The sequence below is a fragment of the Manis pentadactyla genome, chromosome 15, assembly GCF_030020395.1.
Source record: "Manis pentadactyla isolate mManPen7 chromosome 15, mManPen7.hap1, whole genome shotgun sequence".
Classification (NCBI taxonomy): domain Eukaryota; kingdom Metazoa; phylum Chordata; class Mammalia; order Pholidota; family Manidae; genus Manis; species Manis pentadactyla.
The window spans coordinates 66,596,148-66,622,202 of record NC_080033.1 but is presented as its reverse complement, the minus strand read 5'-3'; the positions used below and the strand labels follow the sequence as shown (position 1 = coordinate 66,622,202).

At 54.4% G+C, this 26,055-nt stretch overlaps 1 protein-coding gene across 1 annotated transcript in view; it reads right to left on the bottom strand.

Annotated features, from left to right (window-relative positions):
• CMIP (c-Maf inducing protein) overlaps positions 1–26,055 on the bottom strand; it is a 208,567-nt gene that overhangs the window by 47,233 nt on the left and 135,279 nt on the right. Inside the window, exons 3-4 of the mRNA XM_036909352.2 lie at positions 21,658–21,708; positions 511–672 (exon numbers count right to left, since the gene is read on the bottom strand). Coding sequence (XP_036765247.1) covers positions 511–672; positions 21,658–21,708 — 213 coding nt within the window. The remainder of the gene's footprint in view (positions 1–510; positions 673–21,657; positions 21,709–26,055) is intronic.

The following is a 26,055-nucleotide window of genomic DNA, read 5'->3' as shown; positions in this document are numbered from 1 at the left end:
GAAAGAGAACCTGGAAAATCCTATTTTGTTGTGAAATCACCCAATTTTTAAAATTCTGTGCGCATGCAGTACAGCTGCAGGCTGCGGGGGTGACCAGGGCAGAAAGCTATATATCTGCTGGGCCTCTAGAGCTGGTGCAGGGGAAGGTGGAGATGGCTACCTGCCCCGGCAGCTTGGGGCAGGAGGAAAGGGAGTCCGGGGCTCCACCCCTGTGATGTGCTCCCCCTCGGGAATGAACTAGAGAGTGCTGCCATCGGCTGCCATCACCACCCCCAGCAGCCCAGCCTCAGGCCCGAGACCATGACCCCTGAACAACACTCCCTCCCTGCCCAGCGGGGGCAAACCTCCTTCTCAACACCCTCAAACTGCTAGGGGGCTGCTCCTGAGGCAACAGGGAGCCTACGCAAGCTTGACCCACGTCTGCTGCATGGCCCTGGGCCAGTGCTCAGTGGAGGAGGAGGGCAGTAAGGGGAGGGGGCAGTGCCAAGGCCCGCGGGGCCAGCGTCCTACCTCCGAGAGCAGCTTCGAGACGATCTCCAGCGGGGCCTGGCCAATGGAGTCATCCTGCAGAGGGGACGTCAGGGCCATGTCCACCAGGGTTCGGATCTCCTTCAAGACGACTTCCCAACGGCTGGGGTTGCTCAGAACTTTCTTATATTTGTAAATCTTTTTCTGGTTGAGAGAAAGAAAGAGACACAAATGTATATCATCATTGCACTGGCAGAAGGTAGAAGGTGATCAAAGAATCAGCTGTGCTGGACATAAAAGGCTGGGAGGGGGAGTGTGGTCCCCTCCCCCAAAGACCTGCTCGGAGTCACTGCGTTTGCAGAGAGCCAGGCCTCCTGAACACTGGCCGAGCAATTCCCACACTGCTTCCAGTGACTTAGAGAAAGAGTGGAAATTTCTCTTTTAGATCACATCTTCTGCTCAACATATTCCCCAAGTAATCAAATGCAAACAGTGGAAGCATCCACAGGTCCACAAAGGGACTTTCTTTAATCCTGATCCTAAGAGGTCCTCCTGAGTGGGGTTCAGCTAAGAAATATGGCAGATGGGTTGGGGCCAGGAATCAAACTCCAGCCAGGTGGGGAGCGAGCCCGCAGTGGCCCGGGACATGTAAGATGGCCCTCAGCCCCCAGCTGGGGAGTGCCACAGGAACATTCTCACCTTTGCTCAGGCACCCTCCGAAGCTCGCAAGCAGCTGGGGCAAGGCTGCTGCCTCTGCAGCCGGAGGCCGAGTGGGTCCCGCCTCCCTGACATCAACTGACATCACGGAAACAGCAGCCCTGGGAAGGCGGAGGTCCCAGCCAACCGCTCCCTCCAGGCTCTGCAGCTGCCTGCCCCATGCTGCCCCGGCCTGCTTGGGAGCCTCTAACAGGATGGACTCCTTCATTAAGTGCTCTGCTCTTTGGGGAAAACCTCAGTTTAGTGTCACCGTGCCAGCAGCCAGCTGGGGTGACGTGTCACTGTCTAAGGTGAAGTCTGAATGAGGGAAGAAGGAAAGAGGCGGTTCAGGTCCCGCACTGGCCCCTGAGGCTGCCAGGGTCTCACTGACCACTGAGTTTCTGAGTTAAGATTAACGAAGTAGTCTGGGACCCCAATGCCTTAAGGCAGTATCTGGGGGGCAGACTCCACAGCAAGCCCAGGGGTTAATTGTGCTGAGTTAGGCACTGTGGTGAAATAACTTTGGTACTGACAGACCTCATTCTTCCCATAAAGTGGTTCACCTATTGAGCCTGTTTCCCCTTTAAATCAGGCATGAAGGTACCTTGGGGCCGCTTGTTAATACATCCGGGACCCACGCGGTCCACTCTCCTAAGGACTTACTCCCAAAAGCAGAGTCCAGATAGAACCGCCACCAGAAACAGAAAGGGGAAGGGATACCTGTCTCTTAAAAAACTTTAAAAAGATGACATGTACAACCCACAGCAATACAAATAGTATCCTATTTTCTTTCTCAAAACAGCTGTGCCCTGTGGGTTTTCATCAGGAGGAGAGGAAGCACCAGCCTCAATCTCAGTCACTCAGATGCCCTAAGGCCTGCAAGAGAGGCATGGTGAGTTCTGTCAGGGGACCTAACAGGTGGTAAATATGCTGTCGAAGGGGATGACAGTCACAATGAATTATTTGCGGACCCCCAGGACTTTAATGACAAGACACACCCAGTTCCCCAAGGCTTCCCTGCAGCTGTAACCAGCATGGATCCTAGTGACCGTCAGTGACCATCTGCCAGGGCCTCCCTACCCGGCGCCAAGCCAGGACCCAGGAGCACGATCATCGTGGCACTGCCAAGCCTATGCAAACACAAAGTGCCCCTCAAGCCCACTGCAGTGGAGACACTTCCCAGGCCAGAACCGGTCTGTCTCTGAGGACGATGCTCCTTTGAGTCCTGAGCACTGTGGTTTTGCTCCATACCCAGAGGATTCCTTAATTTTTAAATGACTATGACACAGTCACAGAAACTCGCCGTGTATTAAGCCGCAAAGAAAACCACAAGAATGCATGCCCGGGTCTTCCCACAGCACATGCTGGATTTGAATACGGGCTGAGTTTTAAGCGGCCTTATCTTCCAATCAGCTGCAAGTTACTTATTTTTGAAGGAATAATGACTTCATTCTTTTTGTGAAAATGATGCCCTGCTCACTGTAAGAAACTGAAACCATGCTGAAAACACAAAGAGGATAAACACACAAAGGCCTAAAAAAAATAGCACAGCCTACAAATAGCCGTCATTAATCCCTGGTGAACACTGTTCCACCCAAACCGCACTTGAACTTCGCCAAATCCAGCCAGCCATGGGGGTGGGTGGCCGTGAGAACTGTCCCCAGCTGTCCACACTCAGACATCACGGAGATGCCGATGCAGCGCGGGCCAGGCGGACAGGCCCCCTGGCGATGCCAGCCCTGCAGCTTCTGATGAGCCCCTCTGTGGTGCACCCAGCCTCACCCGCACAGCCCCCGACCTGGGGGACAGGGACAAGAGCCCTCCTGCAAGTGCCTGAGTCCTTGCTTATGGGGTGTCCCCAGGACAGTGGTCACAGAGGCTGCATTCAAAGCCAGACACCCCAGGGGTATGAGGGCTAATGTTTAATGAGCATGTACTACACACCAGGCACTGCTCTGGAGCACTTCTGGGCATCACCTCATTCCATCCTCCTGGTAACCCTGGGAGCTGGGGACCTGCTGCAGGCTAAGCAACCCCGGGAGCAGACCCCAAGACAAGGGCCTGAGGGCAGAGCTTATTTATTTGCATGGTGATGCAGGACACATCCATGTGAGCTGGGGAGGAGAGACACAGAAGAGAAGGCAGCCAATTAATGGGGCATCACCAAGCATTATGATTGGGCCACTGTGGGAACAGGTGCTGAATCCTGTGGGGCACCACAGAGCTGACCCATCCCAGCAGCGAGAAGCTGCACCGGCATTTATCTACCCACTCCCAGACTCTGTGCTTCTGGCTGCCCTGAGCCCAGGCCAAAATGCTCCCAGAGCTAGGAAAACTGTGCTCCAGGCAGTCACACAGAGTCTCAGTGGGCAGTTCTCAGAGCCCAGTGGCTGGAGGTCGGGGCACCTGCAACTTCTGCTACAGGACTACATCCTGTTTTACATGTAGGGTATCACAGTCAGAGAAGGGGCATGGCTGGCCCAGGGTCATACCACTAGAAAGGGACATGTGAGATGTTGAAAGCAACTCTGGTTGACTCCAAAGCTCTCCTCCTTGTATCACATCGTCAGGGTAGTGCAGATGGTGGAGAGAAGGGAACAGAAGCATCAAGAGGCACTGGAGGAGGGGGTTAAGAATGTTTGGTGACAGCAGGTGAGAGCCACAGCAGGTCCATCAGGGTGAGAGAGCCAGAGGCCAGCTGACCAGGGGGCAAAGGAGCCGTGGGAGGGGCGCTGGGAGCAGCAGGGGGCTGGTGGGGCTGTGACACTCTGGTCACAGGGGTAGGCAGGCTCAGGGCAGAGGAAGTCCTGTCCAGGACCCACAGGGGCCCAGCCACTCCACCTTGGGTGACAAGTCAGCAGGTCTCATCTGGTGATGAATCACGGTGGTGCTGGGATGGGGACAACTTGGGAAGCCTGACTTCCTGGCTCCAGAGCCTGGCTGTCAGATCTGCCGTTCGGTCCTCCCACTGAGCCCACTTCATGCGGAGGGCTGGGGGGCCTCTCGCCATGCCCAGCACAGACTCCACAGGCGTCTGGATCCCTTTGTTTGGGACCTTGGAACTCTCTGTGAGGGGCTTAAGGCAGGAATCAGCAAACTACAGCCAAATCCCGCCCCCTGCTTCTTTTTGTGCAAGGAAGCCACGAACGGGCTTACATTTTTAAGGGCTGTGAGGAAAAAAAATGACACAAGAATATATACAACAGAAATCAAATGTGGCCCACAAAGCTGCAAATATTTGCTATCTGGCCCTGGAGGGAAAAATTTTTCCAACCTCTGGCTGAAAAGGTCAACTTCAGCCTGGGAGCCACGGTGCAGAGAGCTGCTCAACATCATGAGCCATCAGGGGAATGCAGGTTCAAACTGTAAGGAGATGCCATCTCACACCCACCACTGGCTGTCACCAAAAAGACAAACGATAGCAAGTGCTGGCGAGGACATAGAGCAACGAGGATCCTGTGCATTGCTGGTGGGAATGTAAATGAGCACAGCACCCCTGGAAAACAGTGTGACAGTTTCTTAAAACATTAAACATAGATTTATCATATGACCCAGCAATTCTGTTCCTAGAAGTCTACCCAAGAGAAATAAAAACAGTCGCAACATGAAAACACGTCCACGGGTGTCCATGGCAGCATTATTCACATAGCCTCAAACTGGAAACAATCCAAATGTCCATCACCTGATGAAGAGATAAACAAGACGTGGTGTATCCAGACAAAGGAATCGTATTTGGCAGGGAAAAGGATGGAACTACTCATACATGCTCCGGCATGGACGAACCTCACAAACGTTATGCTAAATCAAAGAAGCCAGATGCAAAAGACATGTGTGATTCCTTTTATATGAAATGTTCTGAAGTGGCAAATTTATAGAGACAGAAAGTGGCACAGTCCACAGTCATGGCCTGGGCTGAGGGGTGGCAACAGGGATGACAGTGTAAGCAGACCTGAGGGCAGCTTTTGGGATGCAGGAAACACTCTAAAACTGGATGGTGATGGGTGCACAGTGCTTTAAATTTACGAAAATCATACACTTTCAACACATGAATTTTATGTAAATTATACCTTAATTAACGTGTTTTAAAAAAAAATTCCAACCTAGGCAGGCATAGGAGGGTGTCAGACAGAGCCAGAGGCAGTTGTTTTTGGCCAGTGATGTGTTTGGCTTAGTGGTTAAGAGTGCAGGTTTTGCAGTCAGCAGACCTCAGTTCCAATCTTAGCTCTACTTCACCCACCCACCCATCCATCCATCCATCCATCCATCCATCCATCCATCCATCCACCATCCATCCATCCGTCCATCTACCCATCCATCCACCCACCCATTCATCTTCCATTTATCCGTCTATCCATCCAACAAAAATTACTGGGAACCAACTCCTATGACGTGCCAAGCACTGTGTTAAGTATTCAGGATCCCCATGGTGGGCAGAACAGACAGGCACGGTGCTCATGGAACTTACAGCCCATTATTTGCACCCTAGTTTCTCATCTGCCATGTGGGATGAGAGTTATTGTCAAAGGCTTGCTGTGGCTATTCCGTGAAACAATACACAAAACACCTAGCCCTCTTCCTGGCTAAACAGCAACTCTCATTCTTATCACCTACCAAGTCCTGGGGGTGAGCAGTCCAAAGCAGGCAGGGCTTAGGAGGGCTCCCAGCATGCGTGAGTAAACCCCACCAGCTCCTGAAACAACAGAGCCAGCAGCAAGAGCCTCCTGCAGGAGAGCCAGTCACTCCATTGCAGTCCTCGTCTTCTGCTTGTCAGGGAGGGGGCGTTACCTGGGCAACATCCGCCATCGCTCCGGCAACTGCTCCCACGACAGAGGCAAGCACAGATGCCCGAGTTCTATGGCCTGGGAAAGAGAAGCCTGTTGGCTTCTCCACGGAAGACGAGCTGTCGCCGGGAATGTGCCCCTTGCCAGGAGAGGCGTGACTCCGAATGTGCTGGAAACACACCTCCCTCCGCGGGGGCTGCTGCTCTGCTGCTTGCCGCAGCCTCCAAGGCTCAGGCTCACACAGGCACGCATGCTCCCCACCACCTGTCGTTAGAGGAAAGCGGCACTGGTGCTCCCGGAGTCGTGGAGCCAAACGAGCCGGGAGGAACTGAGCTGGTTTTCAGAGCTTCCTCCAGGGAAGGTCCCAGAGCTGGGCTCCCCGTCCAAACACCATCAGCCCCATGGAGCTACTTAGGCTTAACTTAATTAAAATGAAATACAACTAAAAATTCAATGCCTTGGTCCCATTAGCCACATTTCCACTGCTCGATAGCCACACATGGCTAGTGGCCGCCATCCTGGGTGGTGCAGAGAGAGAATAGTTCATCACTGCAGAAAGTTCTATGCAGTTCTGTCCGAAGGTCTTGTGGTCCCCTCTGTCGCCACACCCCCAGAGGACCAGCAGGGTGCTCACTGCCTCTCCCCATCACTCAGCAATGCTTATTTGCAGGAGCCAGTATGTGAGTGGCAAGCTGCCCACCTCCTCCAACCTCCCCTCCAAGTTCTACACAGTGGTGTCCCCAGATGTCCAGGGGACACACCCAGGGAGAACAACTGGCTGGGTCACTCCTCTGGCTTCCCTGATTTCTAACAGGGGCCTCTGACCTCCTCGTTCCTCTAAGACTCCCTGGGAGTGTGGGGGTTGCACTATGCCAGGTAACTCACCATCCTGCCATGCCTGGGTGCTCCTGGGGGCCCTGACACTTGGGCAGGGGGCAATTTGGGCCTTCTCTTTAGTCCTCCAGAACAGCTTCCCTTAAATCCTTTCAGCACCAAAGACCATCATTTGCCTTTGACACAACCCAGGCCTGGGGACAGGCCCCTGTGTGTTACCCCAGACTGCTGGCCCTCAGGTCTTAAGCATCAACCTAAGATGAGCTCGCAGTCTCTCACCCCGCTGTGGACTCTGCAGAGACCCTAGCTAGCCAATGCAATCACTGAGTAGTTATCTGTTGGTCCAACTAACTGCCTGATGGGCTCATCAGTGATCACCCTCCAGGGCCTCAGGTCTTCCCGACGAGCGAGAGTCATCTACTCTGGTTCTACAGAGTGGCAGGGAGTGCAGGGAATGACACTAGATGAGACACAAGCCCAGCCCCAGGACTTTGCTGGCAGCCAGAGGCTCAGGCATGGCTCAAGTCGCCCCAACAAAGCTCATCATAGTAATGCCAGCTATCGCCCACCCAATGCGACCACGTTCCAGGAACAACCACCCTGCATAATGGGCTGTGACAAGCAACACGAGAACTAACCGTCACCCCTTCTGGAGGGCTCTCCATGGCCAGGCCCTGTGCTAAGCACCGTATATAAAATAACTTTTACTCCTTACAACCACTCAACAAGGTGGTGAGTGGTATAATTAGCCCCATTTTACAGATGAGGAAACTGAGGCTGAGAGCAGTTAAATCTTGTAGCAAGTACGAGCCAGAGCTGGAGTGCGGATCCAGGTCTAGCCTGTGACTCCTTAGTGCCTTCTCTGCCTGGAGCGATGCTGCGCCTCCTGCGGAAACACAGGAGAAGCCTTTCCGCTGGGGAGTGGGGCCTCGCCTCCTGGGCTGCCAGGACAGTTCCAGACTGACTGTAGCTGGGCATCCAGCTGCCATCTGCCTGGAAAGCCAGGTCCTGGGGAGATAGGCGATTCGTTGGAAAGAGGGGAAAGTGCCTGGACACTCAGCCCCCTGCATGCCCACTGGAGGTGGTCTCCCCGCTGTCATTACTGCTTCCAAGGAAACAGCAGGAACTCAAGGGCAGTGTCCCGCTAGTCATCTCTGAGGCATCAGCTGGTTGCCTGGGCAACCATGCATCTGGCTGGCTAGGAGTGAACTGGCCTTGGTGCCAGACTCCTAGCTGGGTACCACATCCTACCTGGCACTTCAGAGTCTGCTGCACCATTGGCAAAACCCAATCATCACACAGATCTGTTTGACCACATTTATAGAACTGCCATGTGGCTTTTTTCTTCACTGAGCTCTGAGCTACTTGGGGGCTAGGAGTATGCCTCGCGTTTCTTCAGTGTTTCGTGGGGTGACTGGAACTGCTTGGGGCACATGGAAGGCACTCTCAGTGTTTTGTAAAAGGCAGTTAAACAAAACCCAGAAATACTGGCTGACACGTATGAAGATCTCCGATAAGCGGGGCACCGAGTCTAGTCCTTGAAAACCCACCCAGGGGGAGTGGATACGCACAGGCACCCGGGGCTTGTTAGAAGGCAGATGCCTGCTCAGTGGAGCCGGGAGGGGCCTGGGAGTCTGCACATCTGGGCGGCTTTCCAGTAACCCTGACGCTCCCAAACCCTAGGCCGGATGCTTCACTTGGCACTCCTCATGAAGCAGACATGATTACTCCGTCCCCATCACACATGGAAGGAGGGGGTGCTGAGGGAGTCAGACACCGCCTGGGGTCACAGCTGCTGTTGTGGTTGAGTCAAGTCCCCCAGATGATACCCCAAGCCCTAAGCCCTGGTCCCTGTGAATGTGGCTGTGTGGAAATGGGCCTATGCAGGTGCCACCAAGTGAAGATGGGTCACACAGCATTAGGGTGGCCCTGAGTCTGACAACAGTGTCCTTGTAGAAAGGTCATGGACACACACAGGGAGAGAGGGCCATGTGAGATGGAGGCTGGGACTGGACTGATGTGTCTACAAGCCAAGGAACGCCAAAAAGGCAAGAAAGGGCTTTCCTTGAGGCTCCGGGGGGAGCACGGCCCGGCCGACACCTTCATTTGGACTTCTGACCCCAGAACTGTAGGAGGAAAATGTCTGATGTTTTAAGCCCTCCAGTCTGTGCCCCTCTGTCACAGTGGCCACGGGACTCACACCTAGTCTGTGGCCCTCTGTCGTAGTGGTCATGAGGACTCACACCCACTGTGTGGCACCCTGGCGTGCTTCAGCTCTGGCCTCTTGGCACAGCCGCACAGAATCAGGCGTGAATGCAGAGATCTGTTTGGTCCTCGGTTTCTGGTGTTTTGTTCTCCATTTCATTTTACACAAAGGGCATCATATTATACACAGGTCTCGGCAGCCGGCCTTTTCTCTCCTAACACCTGTGTAAGTCACTCCAAATCAATCCGCATAGATTTTCCCATGCTGTGTGTTTTTGTAAGCCACCTCAAATATCACCAGGCAAAGGCAGCCTATACATTTAGAAAATTAAAAAGAAGCAAACAAAAGTCCTCTCACCTGACCTCAGGCCTTTGTGCAAATCCTGGTGGTCTTTCCGGAAGCAGCCCCAGCCACTGTGCTTGCCATACCTCAGTGACCGGTACTCCCTCCGCCAGGTGGCCAGTCCCTTTCAAGGCCACTCAGTGACAAAGAGCTCCTCCTCAGGGGCGGCCGCCTGCCTGAGCAGCCACCTCACCACACACGTCCCTCCACTGTCCCCACCGACACAGCCCACCCACCTTCCTCAGGGCTTCTGATATCCAGAGACGGGTTCTGCCTCTCCTTAGTCATAGACGCGACAGTCACCTCCCACCCAAGGCAAGGGTGAGACTGCCACCTTTAAAACATTCTGCTTAAGAAGATCCTATTGTTTTGCAGTGACTTTTCCAATGGGGTTACTGGTCCTACGTAGCACCTGAGCATAATAATACTGAAGACTTCAGTGGGAACCTTTTGTTGATCATAAATAGAAACAGCCATTTTCTGATGAAACAGCCCTCATTAATAGCAACCCACCAAATAAATTTACAAATACAAATACTGTACCCGAGGCCGCTCTTCCTCTGCTGTGCCCCTGCTGAGTCTTGCTCCCCTGGAACACAGTGGACAGCACGGGGCCCTGTTTCCTCTGGGCCTGATAAAGGGACAGCTCTGTCCCAAATAAGGAGTTTCCCTGCTTGTCCTCAAGACAGTAGCATCTCAGTGGGGGCCTCCGTTGTTTATTTGGCTAAGAACTTTATCTAGAGTTTGCAGTACTTCAAAGGCGCCTGATCCCGTCATCCCTTCGTTTGGAAAACCTCCGTTCCTTGTCAGGCTGCCTCCCCTGGGCTGGAGCCACGCTCCTTCCACACGGGGCCCGAGATCATGAGCAAGCTGGAAGAGGCTCCAGCTCCTTACTCCCGGTTGATCTCTAACTGCATGTCCGGGCAGGTGATGATGGCGCACTTGAATCTAAGGTAAGGCATACTCCTTCCTGCCTTAGGAGAGGCAGTGTTTCCCTGGGGGCTGTTCCTTCCTTGCAAAGGAAGGCCCCTCAGACAGGCGTGCCGAGAACTCTACCTGCCCAGGCAAAGTCCCAGGTGAGCCCAGGAGCAGGACCTGGAGGGTGTTCACTGTGGTGAATCCTAACCACCAGCACAAATGAGGAGGCGCTGGCAGAGTAATCTGGAAGCTATGGATACCGTCAGCTACTTACGCGGGCTCTCAGGCCACGAGGGACCCAGAACCGGGGCTGCTTACAGGACAAGAAGGAAGCTCAGACCTAAGTCTGAATTCTGACACGGACACATGGGCAAATACTATTTAATCTAAGAGTCAGTTTTCTTGTCTGTGAAATGGGGATTTACTCCCCACCTCCCAGGGACACTATATGGCCTAAACAGGATATAACACAGACGAAGTGGATGGAAGAGAGAAGGCACTCAATCAATGTCGGTTGCTTGTTCCCTTTTCTTCAAGCTACTGCAGCACTTCTCACACTCTGGTGGGTATCAGATCACCTGGCGGACATTCAAGGGCACAGGCAGACTTGCGGATGAAGCAGATGTTGCTGGTTTGGGAACCACTGGGCTGCTGGCTCCAGAACCCTGGGTCCACTGTGGCCCCGGGAGGCCTTGGGGGAGGATAAGGACATTAGCAGGGGCTTCAAGTGCCAACACAGCGATGGGATAACTGGCCAGTGCTGAGCTGGCCCCTGATCTCGTGGATGGTTTTGGAGTCCACACCCCGCCAGTCATCTATTCCAGCCCGGACGTCAGATTTGGCCCACTCTGCCAAGCACCTGCCCGGCCGCTGTTGTTTCTCTAGCCCCCACCCAGCAGCAAACCACCCTGGCCCCCAGCCAAGGTCATGACACAGGTGCTGTCAGGTGGCTTCAGGTCCCTCGCAAGGGGCAGCTGTCAGTCCACTTCAGTGCTTCCTGTAAAACTGTCTACCGGCTCTAAGAGGGCGCCAGGATCCTATGGGGCACAGGGTAGGCAACGGCTACCAGGGCTGTGGATGCACTCTGCCCTCCCACACTGGTCAGTTAGCTTCTCTCCCAAACACCTTTCCATCCAGTGAGTTGAGCTGGCTGCCCCAGTGGGTATTTCCGGATCCCCAGGTGAAGCGAGGCCCTGACTCCTCTTTGGGGACAGGCACTGCTCTTTTCCGAGTCTGTTTGGCCTCTGTCTCTGAGTCAACAGGCGGGTAGGAGCCTTGAGGCCTCCTTCCCGAGGTCGGACCACAGGACCCATCTGCGAGCTGATGCGCATCCCCACCTCAGGGGACGCTGCCCACCCACCGCCCAGCTGCGAAAGGGACCCACTGCAGACTCCTGGAGAACAAATGGTCTTGCTAGCCGAGATACTGCCTCATACTTATGTTTTAACAATTCTTATTTAAAGCAAGAGAAAGAGAAAAAAAAATTCTGCCTTAAAGGGCAGAAAGCTACTCCACCCGCAAACCGTTTACGTGAAGAAACCTCCTTGTATGGTTCAGTGACTCACCGGCGCCCATAAAGCATGCGTGGGATGACACACGAACGCTCCAGTCCCCCTTCCTTGTCTGGGAGAAAAAACGACCCATGCTTCTCTCTTGGTCTTTGGGAGTCGGTTGTCATGCACCATCTTGAGGCTCAGGGAGGACCTTCACAGGGAGGGGGAGGGGCGCCTGGGATGTCCCCAAGTCCACAGCTGACCCCCTGGGGACTGGGGAAGCCCTGAGTTGGGGCAGGAGGGTGCAGGGAAAGACGTGGGGTCCCAGAGACGCGGTGCAAACCCAGAGAGGTCCTCCATTTTCCACTCCACAGCCCCCGGGCTCCTGACCCATAGAGCAGGGATGGTCAGAGGGGCCTGAAGGCGGGGGGTGGGGCAGCAGAGCCCCCCCTGTTGCCTCTGGCCTGTGGATGGTAGGTGCTCACCAAGTGCCTGCACAACCCAGTCCTTTCTCCTGGGAACTCGGCCTCCCCCTGTGTTCATGGGACGAACTGAAGTCCCATCGAGCTGGACCCTTGTCTGAATGGGATAACACAAAAATGTCAAGAGCAGTGAGGTGTATGTGTATGTGCTCTATGGAGAGGTCGCCATGATACGTAATAAAAGGGTAAAGGAGCGAGGAATGAAACAGGGGGGGCATAGAATCTGTGGTGTGGAGAGAGGAATAGTCAGAAAGACCTTCTGAAAGACCTGCCTACCGGGAGAGGGCCTGGGCAGGCGACTGTTCACGTACCTTTCCACTTTCCTTAGGATTGCCATAGACATGCAAGCCTTCCATTTTTTCTTAAATGTTAAGAGGCTACCTGGGGGGTTGACAGGAGAGGGAGCAGGGGGGAGTCACCCGGGGTGGTAGGAATTTTGGTGGTGCTCTTCAGGGGAATACAACAGTCAAAACTCACCACACCCAGCAGTCCAGATGTGTGCGTTTTGTTACATGTGCATTATGGCTTGATTTTTTTTAAACTTAGAAAGCGTTAACAGGTTTATGGACAGTGGGAATTTTTTTTAGTTCTTTTTTATCCTTTTTGTGTTAAGGAAAAGCCTTAAGAAGTGTGGTTTGTAAGTGTCCTGTGCCTTAGGACTGTCGTACCCTGCTGGTGGGTGTATAAACTGGGATGATCATTTGGAAAACCATTTGGCAGCACCGATGACAGGAGACCCTACGTCTGCCTCCCCCTATGGCCTGTGCTCAACAGGCAGGGGACATGTTTATACTCGCTCCATTTGCAGTAGCTCCGAACTGGAAATATCTACCCATAACAGAGCAAACAAACTAACAGTCTATTCATTCAACAGAACAGCATCTAGCACAGTGAATGAATGAATGACCCACACACACAACAGAGAGAGAAATCTTTCACAGATAATTTTGAGCCAAAGGAAGCAGTCACAAAAGAATCCACACGTATCGCTCCATTTGTACAAAGATCAGATGTACGCAAACTCATCTGCGCAGCGAGAAGGCAGGAGAGTGGTTTCAGGGACGGAGCGCCTTGGGGGACATAGGGACCGGGGGTGGGGGGTGTGGCTGAGGGGACTCCCTCGCCCTTTGTCTCTTTATCTGGGTGCCGGTTACACAGTCAGTTCTGTGAGAATTCATCCAGCACTATCTTGATCTGTGCACTTTCCTACACATACGTCGTCCCTCAATGAAAGATTTACTTTAAAAACAGACCAAAATGTCCTGTTCTGTGTTAAAGTGAGTGGTGGCTGGAGGAAACAGAGGTGCAGGGCCAGGGCTCAGCAGCAGCTGCCAGGGCCCCTGCCTCGCCGGGTGCAGAGACGGGGCGGCCCAGCCACACTCACGCCCACGGCAGGGCCACAGCTGGAAGGAGGAGGTTGGACTCGGACGCCCAGCACGAGGGCTCGAATTCCCGCTCTGCCTGGCTCTGGCTGCGCAGTCGTGGCCAGGCCCTTGCCTTCAGCTCCTCCTTTCACACGGGGCTAACCAAACACCGAGGTGCTCTTGGGAGCACAGTTCCTGACCTCAGTAGGTACTTCATGACTGTTCTCTCCGACTCCGGTGAAGAAGCCCCTGAGGACCTGAGAGCTCCTCCCCGGGGCAGCCCGGCCCTCTGCCACTTGTTAGTCTCAATCCCCCAGGCTGCGCTTGTTAGTAGTCACAGGGTCATCTGGGCCTGAGCTGTGGCCCTCTTGGGGAGCCAACCTGGGCCCAGAGGGAACCCCCTTGGTTCCATCAAGCATGGGTAGTGCTGCAGCAGCCTGGCTGGCCTCTCCCCGTAAGGGCCTCCGCTCTCTGGGGCTCACACCGCCCCTCCTGAAGTCCTGCACTGTGCTGGGCCCCCTGCCTCGCGGGGAAATCCCCCCCTTCCAGTTCTCCACGGAATCCCTTTGATCTCCTCTCAGGAAGTCACAAAGCCCTCTTTGGCCAAGGGCCAGAAACTAATCCAGATGGAATCTCTGCCCCTTTGACCTGCGTGCAGCAGACCTGGGGCTGGGCTCCCGGGAGCACAGCGGCCAACGCCCACCCTCCCTGGGCTTCCCTGGTTTACTTTCCTTCTAGAGGATGACAGCTGATACTCATGGCCACCCAGGGGGAGAACTGGACCCTGAGTGTCTGTGTGAACTCTCGACATGGCTTCCCGTGTCCCAGGAACGCGCCCCAAAGAGGCACAGAACAGAGCCACGGGGACTGGAGGTGGATTCTCGGCGCCTGAGGTCATTCAAGCAGGGTGGTGGGACCCTCGCTCCCTCAGACAGCTCAGGCTGACTGGCAGGGGCCGTGCTGGGAAGGTTCCACTTTGGGGGGATCAAGTGTGGCGGCTGATCAGTGATGCGCATCCTGGGCTCACCAAGGCTGCCGGCGTGTGTGCTAAGCACGTGCCTTTCTTCTTCTAGGACCCTTCTGCACAGAGGGCAATGGGATCCTTGGTCATTAAAGAGAGTAACATTAACACTGACCCAGCACTCATTCATGGGGCAGGGCCATTCTAAATTCTTCACCACTATTAACCCATTTATTCTCCCAGGAACCTAATGAGCTTGGCCTTATTATGGAGGAGAAGGAGGCCCAGAGAGGAAAGTAACTAGTCTAGGGTCACACAGCCAGTGGGTGGTACAGCCAGGACCTGAACCCATGCTATCTGGCCCAGAGCCCTCACTCTAAGGCATTGCAGAAATTAGTCTTTTAGGAGCGAAACAGCACTATATGGTAAGAGCCACACATGAAAAAATACCCCCCTTCTGCCCAGTTACCGCTGCTGTAGAAATCTATCGTCAAAAGCAGCTCCAAAGAAGCAGAAGCTTAGCTATGGGGACAGTCACGAGTGCATTATCCATAGGTGAGGAAAACGGGAACATCCCAAACGCCCAACCCCAATGAGTCCTTTGGTAAATTTGGCCACAACCTCTTCACAGACGGTATGTGGCCACTAGAAACCCTCTTTCATGTGGGCCTGGACACATGTTGACATGTTCAAGCTGCACTGTCATGCCATCTGTGCGCCTGGCCACCGCTGCCCAAATGGTGGCAGAGCGACAGATGAAGCCTGGAAGAGCGCTTGCCAGAGTGGAATCAGCCACTGGGGACGGGGGACAGGCAGAAGCAGAGTGCCTGTGGCCCCTGATGTGGTTGTAAAGGTGTGTGCACAATGGTTGTAAAAAGGCAGAGAAAGAGAGGTAGAGAGAGGCAGAGAGGGGGGCGGTGAGGCCAGAGGGGTGAGGACACCACAGGGGAGCCTATCATCGTCTCCCCTCCACACGAAGGGAAGGCCCAGCCAGGAGCCACAGGTGGGCAGCAGCCCCGAGCAAAGGGGAGTCAAGAGCAAGCCTAGGTCTGGGCACACAGAGCCTTGCTGTTAAAATCTGGGGACACACGTGACGCGGTGTGTTTGGCCAGAAGTGGAAGCAGGTTGTTCCTGAGGTTGACCTTCTAGGCCCAGGGACAGGTGGTTTGACGGTGGGGAGCGCAGCACACAGGTCGGGGTAGGACAGTCAGCCCTCACCCACGGGAAAGGGGATCGTCAGGTGAGAGGTTGATGCCCACAGTCCTCACGGTGACGTCTGTGAGCCTTAGAGAAAAACATAATGCTCTCGTGATATTCCTCACAAAACAAAAATACCAAGGCCCTTGTGTTCAAACCCCAGCTCTGCCACTTAATATTCATCTGGTCCGGAGTGCATGGTTCACCCTCTCAGCCTCAGTGTTCCCCATCTGTGAAATGTGAGACAGATCAGGTTCGCCTTAGGGTTGGAGGACTCAGCGGGGTGCCGGAGCAGGGCGCTGGCACTGCTCTGTGCTGCGAGGAGCCCGGGTAAGGCCGGGCGCACGTGTGCTGGCTTCCTCCCTGGGGAGCTGGACGGACACAGGGGTGAAGGGGCCGCCACTGTGGGACTAGAGTGGCTCTTGCCCCTCCCCAGGAGAAAAGGCCTCAGGCTCCCAGGCCCAAGAGGCGCGAGGGCGTGCATCCAGGAGGAAGGCCAGGCCTGGGGGAGATGGCGCCCACTGGGAGGGTCCCCTTCCCGCAGGAGCTCCCCCACTGCGGAGGGGCATCGGCTCAGGGGCTTTTTGTCCCGCCGACCCAGTTCCCTGGGAGTCCTGGCAGCCCCTGGGGCCTCTCTCTTGTGTGGGGAAAGGGCAGTGAAGGGCCCAGCCTTCTCGAGGGGGCAGCTGATGGGAGAAGCGCCTGGGCTTCCAACGCCCACAGTCTTCACCTTGGTGCCTCCAGTTCTTAACCTGCCCACTGGGGACCCTGACTACGGTGGTGCCTCAGCAGCGGGCGAGCACAGGATGGGCTCTGCTGTGTGGGCTCAGCCTGCGGCCTGCTGCGGAAGCCATGCTGCAGCATCAGCAGGAGCCCACTGTCCTCGGCAATGTCCTTCGTCCCCTCAGGCTTCAGTCCCCTCACAGGAGGCAGGCTGGTGAAGACCCTGCATAACCGGATGAGGATCAAGGAGCAAACGACTTGGGAGAAGCGGCCCACGGCGTGCACCGGGCAGGGCCCTCCTGAGGATGCCTCAGACACGCTGCGTGGGGGCAGCAGAGGGGCTGGGAGGGGGATGAGCGGCGCTGACAAGGGTGCACACACACCCTTACTGTGCCCACTCCTGCTGGGCAACACAAACAGCAGAGCATCCCATCCTCATGGCGACCCAATGAGCAAGGTGCTGGTGTCACACCCATTTCACAGAGCAGGAAACTGAGGCCCAAATAAATATACTCATACCCAACACACTCATAACATACCCCCTCATGCACACACTCACAAAGACATTTTTTCCAAACTCCTGCCCTGTACAGAGGAGGGACAGAGCCCAGGAAGGGGGTGGCCACGAGACTGGCTGCCCCAGGGGTTTGGGCACCCTGCTCCGGGGGAAGTAGGCAGTGAGGCCGGGGTAGACGGCCAGAGAGGACGCAAACTTGGGCTGGGGTTTTCCCAGAGCCAAGTGCACTCCTCTGCCTGGCAGCCTTGGGACAGGAAAACAGGCCAGCTTCTTGTCCCACGCAGCCTCTCCTCCATGTACAGCACGCAGGCTTGGCCCCTGGGGCTGTGCTTAGCTAGCCAGCTTCCCCCAGGGATAAAATCATCCCGGGTTTCAAGACTGCCGCAGACCAGCCTGCAGCGTGACCCCTCTCAGCAACTGGAAGGGCTGTGTTTCGGAACTGGAGGCGCCAGAGGCAGCAGCTATGCGGGGCAGGTGCACCTTGCTTCCTGGAGCTCTTCTGTGGGCCTGGCGTGCACCTGCTCCCACCAGAGCACAGGGCCTGGGCGCCAGACAGGCCTGTCTCTTGCAGCTATGCACACCTGGGCCTCTCCCCTCGAGCTCTGGATACAGGAACAGGCCAGTTCTCTCACTGCTTTGTAAACACACTCTTGGCCTTGTCACACAAACCAGGCCGCCCCCTCACAGCCTTGCACACAGGGACAGGCCTGTCCCCTCATGGCCTTGCATAGGCATACGGGCCTGTCTCCACAGGACCTGGCCTCCAAGGTGCATCTCTGAGTGAGAAAGAGGCCTCATTAACTCAGCACAACTGTTTATGCTTATGTGCCCCTAGGAATTGGCCTCAGGGGCTGAACCACCCAAACCAAACAGGACTGTCTCCCCAGGGAGCCCTCAGGACAGCCTGTTCTGCTCCAGCCAACTGTGAGGGCAGAGCTGCCAGCCCACCACCAGAGTAACCCATCCCACCCTGTACCCGGGATGGGCTGCAGGCCTCCTCTGGGGCTTCCTGGCCAGTGCTGGTCAAGGGCAGGAGGCCGAGAGGAAGAGCAGGGCTGCCCAGGGAGAGAAAGGCAGGCCAGAGATGCTGTGGGGCAGACTCCACGTCCCCTCTGGGTGGCCTTGGGACCCTGCGCAAGTCACTCACATTTTGTCAAGTGCATATGTTGATAACAGCAGACTATTCAGTGAGATGAAATGATGCCCAAAACAGTGCGCAGCACTGAGGGGATGCCCCAAATGGGCTGTGAAGACAGGTGAATGCGCTGAAATTCAGAGTGATGGCCATTTAAACAATGGCATTGCCAGGGTGGGGTGGCGCCCAGCATCGTGGCATAGATGTCATATACACACTCTGCCTTGTCCACAGCACGATCTGAGGTAGACTCTATGGCCGAGCTTCTCAACTTTTTTTCATTATTGCTCCTCCCAAGGAGCTTTTCTTAGATATATCTCCCCATATGCCCTCCTTGTTTTGAAATTAAATATTAAAACATAAGATTTTGTTCAGTAGGGTTGAATTTTGGAGGGCCACATACTATTGCAATAACTTAAGATTTTTTTAATCCCTGAAGAATCTATTTTGGCCCTCCTGGGGGTGACAGTGGCCCTGCTGAGAATGCCCTAAGAGATACCAGTACATCATAGGGAAGACGGTATTTAAGAGGTAAATGCAAATGGAGTAACATGCTCTCTATGTGCACTGTAGCCACAACATGCAAAAAAATAATGGCGAAGAGAAAAACATAATACAAACGATATTTAGAAAATTAAAACATTGAAGCCAAGGTTGCAGGATTTCTAAAGTTCTTAATTTTGATGTTCTATTCATTTTTTAAAGATAGAAAAAAGGAAAGAAAAGGAAACCGTACAAAGGTTGGTGTAAACAGAGAAGAGAGCAGCTGTAGAGGAGAAGCAGAAGGTCGCATCCTGAGAGGGTTGGGAAGTACAAAGCTCAGAACCAGGCACAGATGCATCAAGCAGGAGGCAGGGCAGCCCAACAGGTCTGTGCTGAAATCTGCTGTACGACTATGGACACGTCACTAGACCTCTCTGAGCCTTTGTGCCCTCATTTGCTGAATGACAGCAAACAGGAAAGTACCTAGCCACGCCTGGTACATCTGGTACATTGTAGGGACTCAGCAACTACATCTGAATTAATGAGCACTTGCCTGAAGCTATGCAGACCACAAGATGAGTAAGCTACAGACATGCGATTCGAGCCCAGACCTCCCAGCTCATTTCACTAGCCAGCAGTGCCTCCAAAACACCGTAAACTCCTTTGCCATTTTAAAAGGAAGGAGAGGATGCCTCTTCCAATCTCATCAAAACTGGGTGGCCAAGAGCCATGGGAACATACCAAGTTGCCAATATTGAGCTACCACTGCCACCTGGTGGTGACATACCTAAATTATCGGGGAGGGTGGCAATTGTCAAAGGGAAAACTGCCGGCGGCTTAACATATGCTTAAGGCACAAGCGCATGCGTATACAGTAAGAACAAAGGTCACCATCCACCATCTGGCAAAAGGGCCACACATTGCCAGGCATTTGCCTGTTCCTTGACACCTTGGTTTAGGTTTCTTGAATGCTTTCTTTTTTTAAAAAAATTAACTGGTTAATAAACAAACCAAACACTACCAAAACTGAGTACAGACATCCAGGTCTTCATAAAAACTGCTAGAAGCTCTGAGAACCCCAGTTCTGTACCTGCTCAATCAATTGTCTGAATTCCACATGCAATCCTTGACATTTGAATTTGTTGTATGTTTCAAGCTTGCCACTTTCGAATCATCTTTCCAGCGAAATGCACCTTTCTATGCCTACCATTTTTGCCGTCTCTATAGCTGCATGATATTTTACCAACTTCCCAACACTGCCTTTCAGGTGTTCCCAGAGGTCACAGACATGGGTGAAGAAAATATCAACCAGGGCAAGGCAGAAAGCAGAGCCCTATGGTTCCCCTGACGTCACTCTTGGCCACCTTTCCAAGAGGTGTTTTCCCAACCTGCTGGGTGGGCAGTGTATCTCCAAGTACTTCCTGCCCCATCCTAAGCTAAGAAAAATCCAGGCAGTACTTACGGAGGCTCACATGGAAAACACACAGAAGAACAGAAGCGATCCAGAGGCTAAGCAGCCCCTGTCTGGGGCACTGAAATGACTTCTTTAGGTAGTCCCCAACCACCACCATCCCTGTTATCATCCCTCCCTCTACACTGCTCTGGTATTTAACTCCCAGATGGCCCCCAGTGGGTCCTGACATGTGTCCTGGGACACACCTGGCCTCAGAGAGCCAGGCCTTAGGACGAGGGACCACCTCCCTGTGGAAAGCAAGCTCTCAGCAGCACCTCCTGACTCACTCCGTGAGCAGGTAGGTACCACTCTGCCTTCTTAGCCGCCTTCCACCTACATTCAGAAACTGACAGGCAAGGGAGACCTAGGCTTCCCTTCAGCCTCCAGCCTTGACCAGCTATGGGAGCTTGGCTTCAGCCCAGCCTCGCCTTTCCGGATCAGCCTTACAAGGCTATGGCAAGGGTGAAATGGACGTGATGAGCCTCAACTCATATTCTTTGCACACAGTAGGTGCTCAGTAAATGCTAGTCTTTCTCTTTGCTGCCCCAGTGTGGAGATTTAGGCTTAGCCTCTAAGACTGCCACACAGGCACAAAGCAAGAGGTCCCACAGCTCCTCGGGGAGAAGAGGAGTGGCCCTGGCTGGGAGCAGGAATGTAATTTTCCAGGGTTGTGTTTCTGTCCATCGCCTGCTTGTGATGAGAGCCCCTCCAGATGCACAAGGGGAATTCTGAGCACTCCCTCAGTCACCCCAACATGGCACATGGCTGCAGACCCCACCCAGGGCCAGCTGCTCACCCTCCACGACACTCCAGCTCACAGTGACGACGACAGCTCAGGATGTGCCCGGGTCATTGCAACTGTGCCCTGCTGGCTCTGTGAGGCCACAGGCCTGTCACAGCTCGTTCTAAACTAAAAGACCAGGAGGCAGGACAGACAGGGAGGCGGGGGGCAAGGCGAAGCAGCTGCACATTCCACACCGGTCCTGAGCTGCGGAGCAGAACGTGGACTCCCCGCGGGCTGGGAGGACCCTTCTCGGCGGACCTGGCCCCTGGGTCTTGAAAGTAACCAGCAGAGGACTAATTTTCCTTATGTGCTGGATGGCTCTGGACCATCGCCTATGAAGCTAGAGCTGGGAAATCAGGCCAAAGAATCAGGTAACTTAAGGTTAGTGAAGATTATGGAAATATGATTGGGTTTTTGAGTCTCTGGTAAATTTACCTCCGGTGCCACCTTCAGACAGTACTTTCCATTCAGCATCTTGAACCTCTGAAGTCCAACCTCGTCCAGCCCCTCAGGTAAGCCCCTGTTCTGACAGTAAGCAGTTCTACAAACCTTCCAGAAGCAGGCACAACGTGATGGGCTTGTGAGCATAGGCCTAGGTGGTAAGAATGCCATTGGGCACTGCAGGGAGCAGGGTATCAGACTTGGGGGATTATGAGGGGAGAGGCTATTATACACTGAGCAAGGCTCCTCAACTGAGCCATCTAGAGGACCAAGAGCTCTCTGCCTCTGTGCCTCTGGAGAAGAGACCGGCTTCAAGCCAGCACACAGCTGCCCAAGACAGAGGCGGCCCCCACAAATGAGCAACTGAGTCAGGACTTACCTTCCACTGCAGAGAATGGAACCACTGGTCTCGCAGGTAGCTGTTGGCAGCCTGCAACAACAAGAACAAGACAGCAGGGTCCGGTCACCAGCTTGCAGCATTTCAGAGCATTTTACAGGCCAGCACACAGGTCCCAGCCCACTGTGTCCAGGGTCTGCCCTGTGCCCCAACGAGCCTGAGGGATTCACTAAGCTGAACTCTCTGGGTGCAAAACCAAAAGAGAGATGGTAACCTGGGGACTTCTCTGAAATAAGACATTGCTGCTATTGTGGGCTTATTTTGCTGGGTATGATTGACTGCAGACTCTGTTGGCTGGAAAAGCTTTATCTGCATACACATGTCCACTTGCTTAGGCTCATAGGAAGGGCCAGGATGAATGGGGAAGGGGCATGGAAGTGGGGTGCTCATGGGGAGCTGTCAGCAGCCCTCACAACAGCCCTGTGGGGTAACATACCCATTTCACAGAGGGAAAAACCGAGACCCTGAGATCTCAAGTCAACTAAGGGCATTTGAACCCAGGAAGCCTGGCTTCCTGGCCTGTGGGATTCACCACTCCAGCTCCTGCCAACTGCAGTCATGGTAGAAAGCACCCAGCCTTGAACTCAGGACGACCTATGGTAAAAATACCTGTGCGGGGAGCAAGACCTTCACTGAGCATCACCACCTAGTTCAGAGACCTTGGGCAACTCAGCCTCAATTTTCTCATCTGTTAGAACAATAAACCTGATCTTGCAAGAATGTCATGAGGATTGGGAATGATTCCTGTAAAGCACACAGAACCAAGCTTCACACACAGTAGGTGGTCAAAGAGCAAGCAGCATCACTGTTACCGTGTCACCATCATCCTTGACTCCTCTCAAATGAAAGTGGCCCAAGGCAGGCCCTTCTGACTCTGATGCATGTCTCCACTCCTCACCCCCAGGTTCTAGCAGATTTGTTGATGGCAATAGCAGTGTTTATGGCACGTCTGATGCATGCCAGATGCAATGCTTAGCTCTAAGCACGGATCGGCTCATTTAGTCCTAGCACGTCTACAGTGGGAAGCTGGTACTGCTAGCATTGCCATCCTCACGGTACAGAGGAGGGAACTGAGGCTTACAGAGGTTAAGGACTTTCCCACAGGCTCACAGGCAGTAGGTGTGGGCCCAGGACTTGAACACAGGCAGGCTGACTCACGTTGCAAACCATAAACAATGCTACAGTGTTCGAAGTTTTCCAATGACCACCCCCAAGGGTAGAAATGCAGCCTCAGTTCCTGCTGGACTCCACAACCCTCTCCTCCAGACTTTGAGGGTCGAGGGACTCTACAAAGACCAGAGCCTCACTCCAAGCACAGAAGTCCACCCGCAGCCCCAAACCCACACAGACACACATGCACACCCAAGCATGCACAGCACGTCCAACCTCAGGTCCCCCTCAGTCAGGGAGATATAGGTCTCCTCAACCCAAATCACTGACAAGACATCAGCTGCTCTCCCAGGGCAGAGTTCGGGCAAGTCTCTGGGCTTGAATAAATGAACCAGTTCGGTGGCCAGCGCGGCGGGGGATCAGGCTCCCACCGGGCTGATAAAAGACTCATTCCAAACCCTAAACAGATGCACACAAGCACGGGGAAGCAAGGTGCATCTGTGTCCACCTGAGCGGGGAGCAGGGCTCAGGAACACCATCTGAGTGATATAGGGACTTCTGCAGTGGCTGAGTCTCCAAAAGACTTGGGTTCAAGTGCTGGCTCTGCCAGGGCCTAGCAGTGTGACTGGAGCAAGTCCCCTGATAAAACACAGCCTGTGACACCAGGCTGGGAGGTGGAGGCCGAAGGGCAGTCTTCCACGGGGACCAGCAGCACCGTGGAGGGAGGGCCTGCGGCGGGGTCATCTCTGGTCAGTGCTGACCCAGCTCTGTGGTCTTGTGACAGTTCTTGCTCGTTAGGATGACAAAATACATCCTGTGCTCAGGAAGAGCAGTGCAGAGATCCCAAACAATGAGATAATCCATGTATAATGCTTACTTAGCACAGTGCCTAGCACGAGCTAACACTCCCAACAGCAAGGACCAGCGACCAAGGCCACCACAGCCAGAGGCGTGCCGATAAAGGTGCGAGAACAGGCTCTCTGGCATAAAGAAGCCTTGATCATGGCATGTGTCAACCTCTGTGCACGAGTGATCCCACCTTGGCTGATTCTGTGCTACCAGGGGGATATCCTTGGACCACAGTAGGGTACATATGTGTATGACGGGCTCTTGGGAGCCGGTATGCAAGGTGGTATGAGCCGGCTGTAGCATGCACCTGGTCCACAACCATTTCTACGCTTTTTAAACACCAAGATGGCCAGAGAAAGGGGGAGGGGTACAGGCCAAATAAAGGACTCCCAACGATTGTTACTTCCTATTCACTGTGAATATGTTATCTTTGGTGGCAAAGGGGCTTTGCAGGTGTGATTAGGTGAAGGTTCTTAGATGGGAAGGTTATTCTAGAGTATCTGGGTGGGCCAATGTAATCACAAGCGTCCTGCCGGAGGTAAGACAGTCAGAGATGGAAGCAGAGGTTGGCTGGTATGGACATAAGCCAAAGGATGGAGGTGGCCACTAGAAGCTGGGAACGGCAAGGAAATATACTCTCCCCTAGAGCTTCCAGAAGGAACCAGCCCTGCTGACACCTTGGTTTTAGCCCAGGGACCCGGGCTGGACTTCCGGCCTCCAGAACTGTAAGACAGTAAATGTGTTTTAACCACTTGGTTTGCAGCCATTTGTCAGAACAGCGGCAGGAAATGGGTATGGGAAGTACTGCCAGGTGGCTTGGTGTTGATGTGGGTCAGTTTGCTGGTTCTGAGGGTCTGCAGCAGACCTGGGCTGCTCCTGTGAGGTTTGCCGGCTGGACTGAACGACCGAGAAAAGACAAACAGACAGCGAGGAGAGAAAGAAGGAGAGGAGGGGACCCAAATCTCTCCTCCTGCGGCTGCAGGCCCCGCTATGCTCTCCAGAAGCACGCGCCCGTGTGTGGTCCCCACTGGGACAGCAGGGGACCGAGCAACACCTGATGAAGAAAGGCATGGATTAATGAGTGGAACGTGAGCTCCTCGAGGGCAGACTCTCCCCAGCTCCCCGGCTGGCTACACAAAAAGGAATGAACACACAAAAAAAGCAAGAAACGGGGAAGCAGTGTGGGTGGGATAAGTGCCGGACAGTGAGTCCCCTCCTCTGCCCAGCCACCAAATCCAGCACAGACCTGCCTTCACCAGCAGCAGGCCCAGGCCTTCCATTCTGGGGACCTCCCCACATGTAAGCCCCCATGAGGGATCAGTAAGGGGGTCTCCCAGCCCCTCCCTCCGTCAAGTGTGAGCAGGTGCACGGGGTCAGTCAGCAGCTCTTCCCAGGACTGTGGATCTGGAGCTAAGTGGTATCAAGATAGGGGTGAGATTCATTATGAGGCAGGGGCTGCGTCTTCCTGTAAAGACAATTACTGGGCTGGGAGGGGGCCCCCAGATGCCTCAGATCCAGCCCATTCCCAAGCCTGTCCTCCAGACTCCCATCACTCCTTCTAGGACATTCCTTTTCTGATTGAGATAGCCTGGGGCCATTTCAGTTGCTTGCATCCAAGAGTCCTGGTGGATCTGCACAGCCCCACCGGACCCTTCCTCCTCCTCACAGAGGGATGTTCTGATGCCTTTCCCCTGCGGCCGTTTCTCCAGGAGGAGCCAGCCAGCTCCTGGAGCCGCAGCCTCTTCCAGGTGGACCCCCAGCCCTCTGGCCTCCTAGCCCAGCACTCACACACCAGGTGGCTTGGCCCTGCCCAGACCCCGGTCAATTCGACCGGCCTGCGGCTGAGCAGGGGCGGCTCCACAGATCCCGCTCCCGTCCCGTGCCGGGTCCGGCCTCATCCCCAGGCCTTGGTTGGGTCCTCTGGGTCCTGCCTTTCACAGCCACTTGGCCATCTAGAAAGGGAGGAGAGGTTCCTCAGTGACATCAGCCACCACCTCACCTGCCCGTTGTCACCTCCCCTCTCAGCCTAAGCTTCCAGGTGGAACAACCTGACTTTCCCAAACCTTTCCTCACACGGGGAGTGTGAACCCCTTGCCCAGCCACTCCAAGTTCCCGGCCATTCCTGTCCTCCCTGTGGGCACCTCAACCCTGGGGGGTTAGCACAGCCTTCTGGAGAGAAGGCAGGATTGGGTCCAGCAGAGCAGTTGTGGAGCGTGGCTGAAAACAGCTGTGTGACTTTGGACCTCCCCGTCTGAAACACGGGCCCAGGGAACCTGCCTCTCCGAGGCGCACAGATTCACTGACATCCCGCAAGTTCGTAACAATAGCCTGTGGTCACTTAGCAGGCACCGTGCAAAATGCTTTATACATATCACTTTGGGTGATGACATGCATACTCCCATCTCACAGATGAGGAAACTG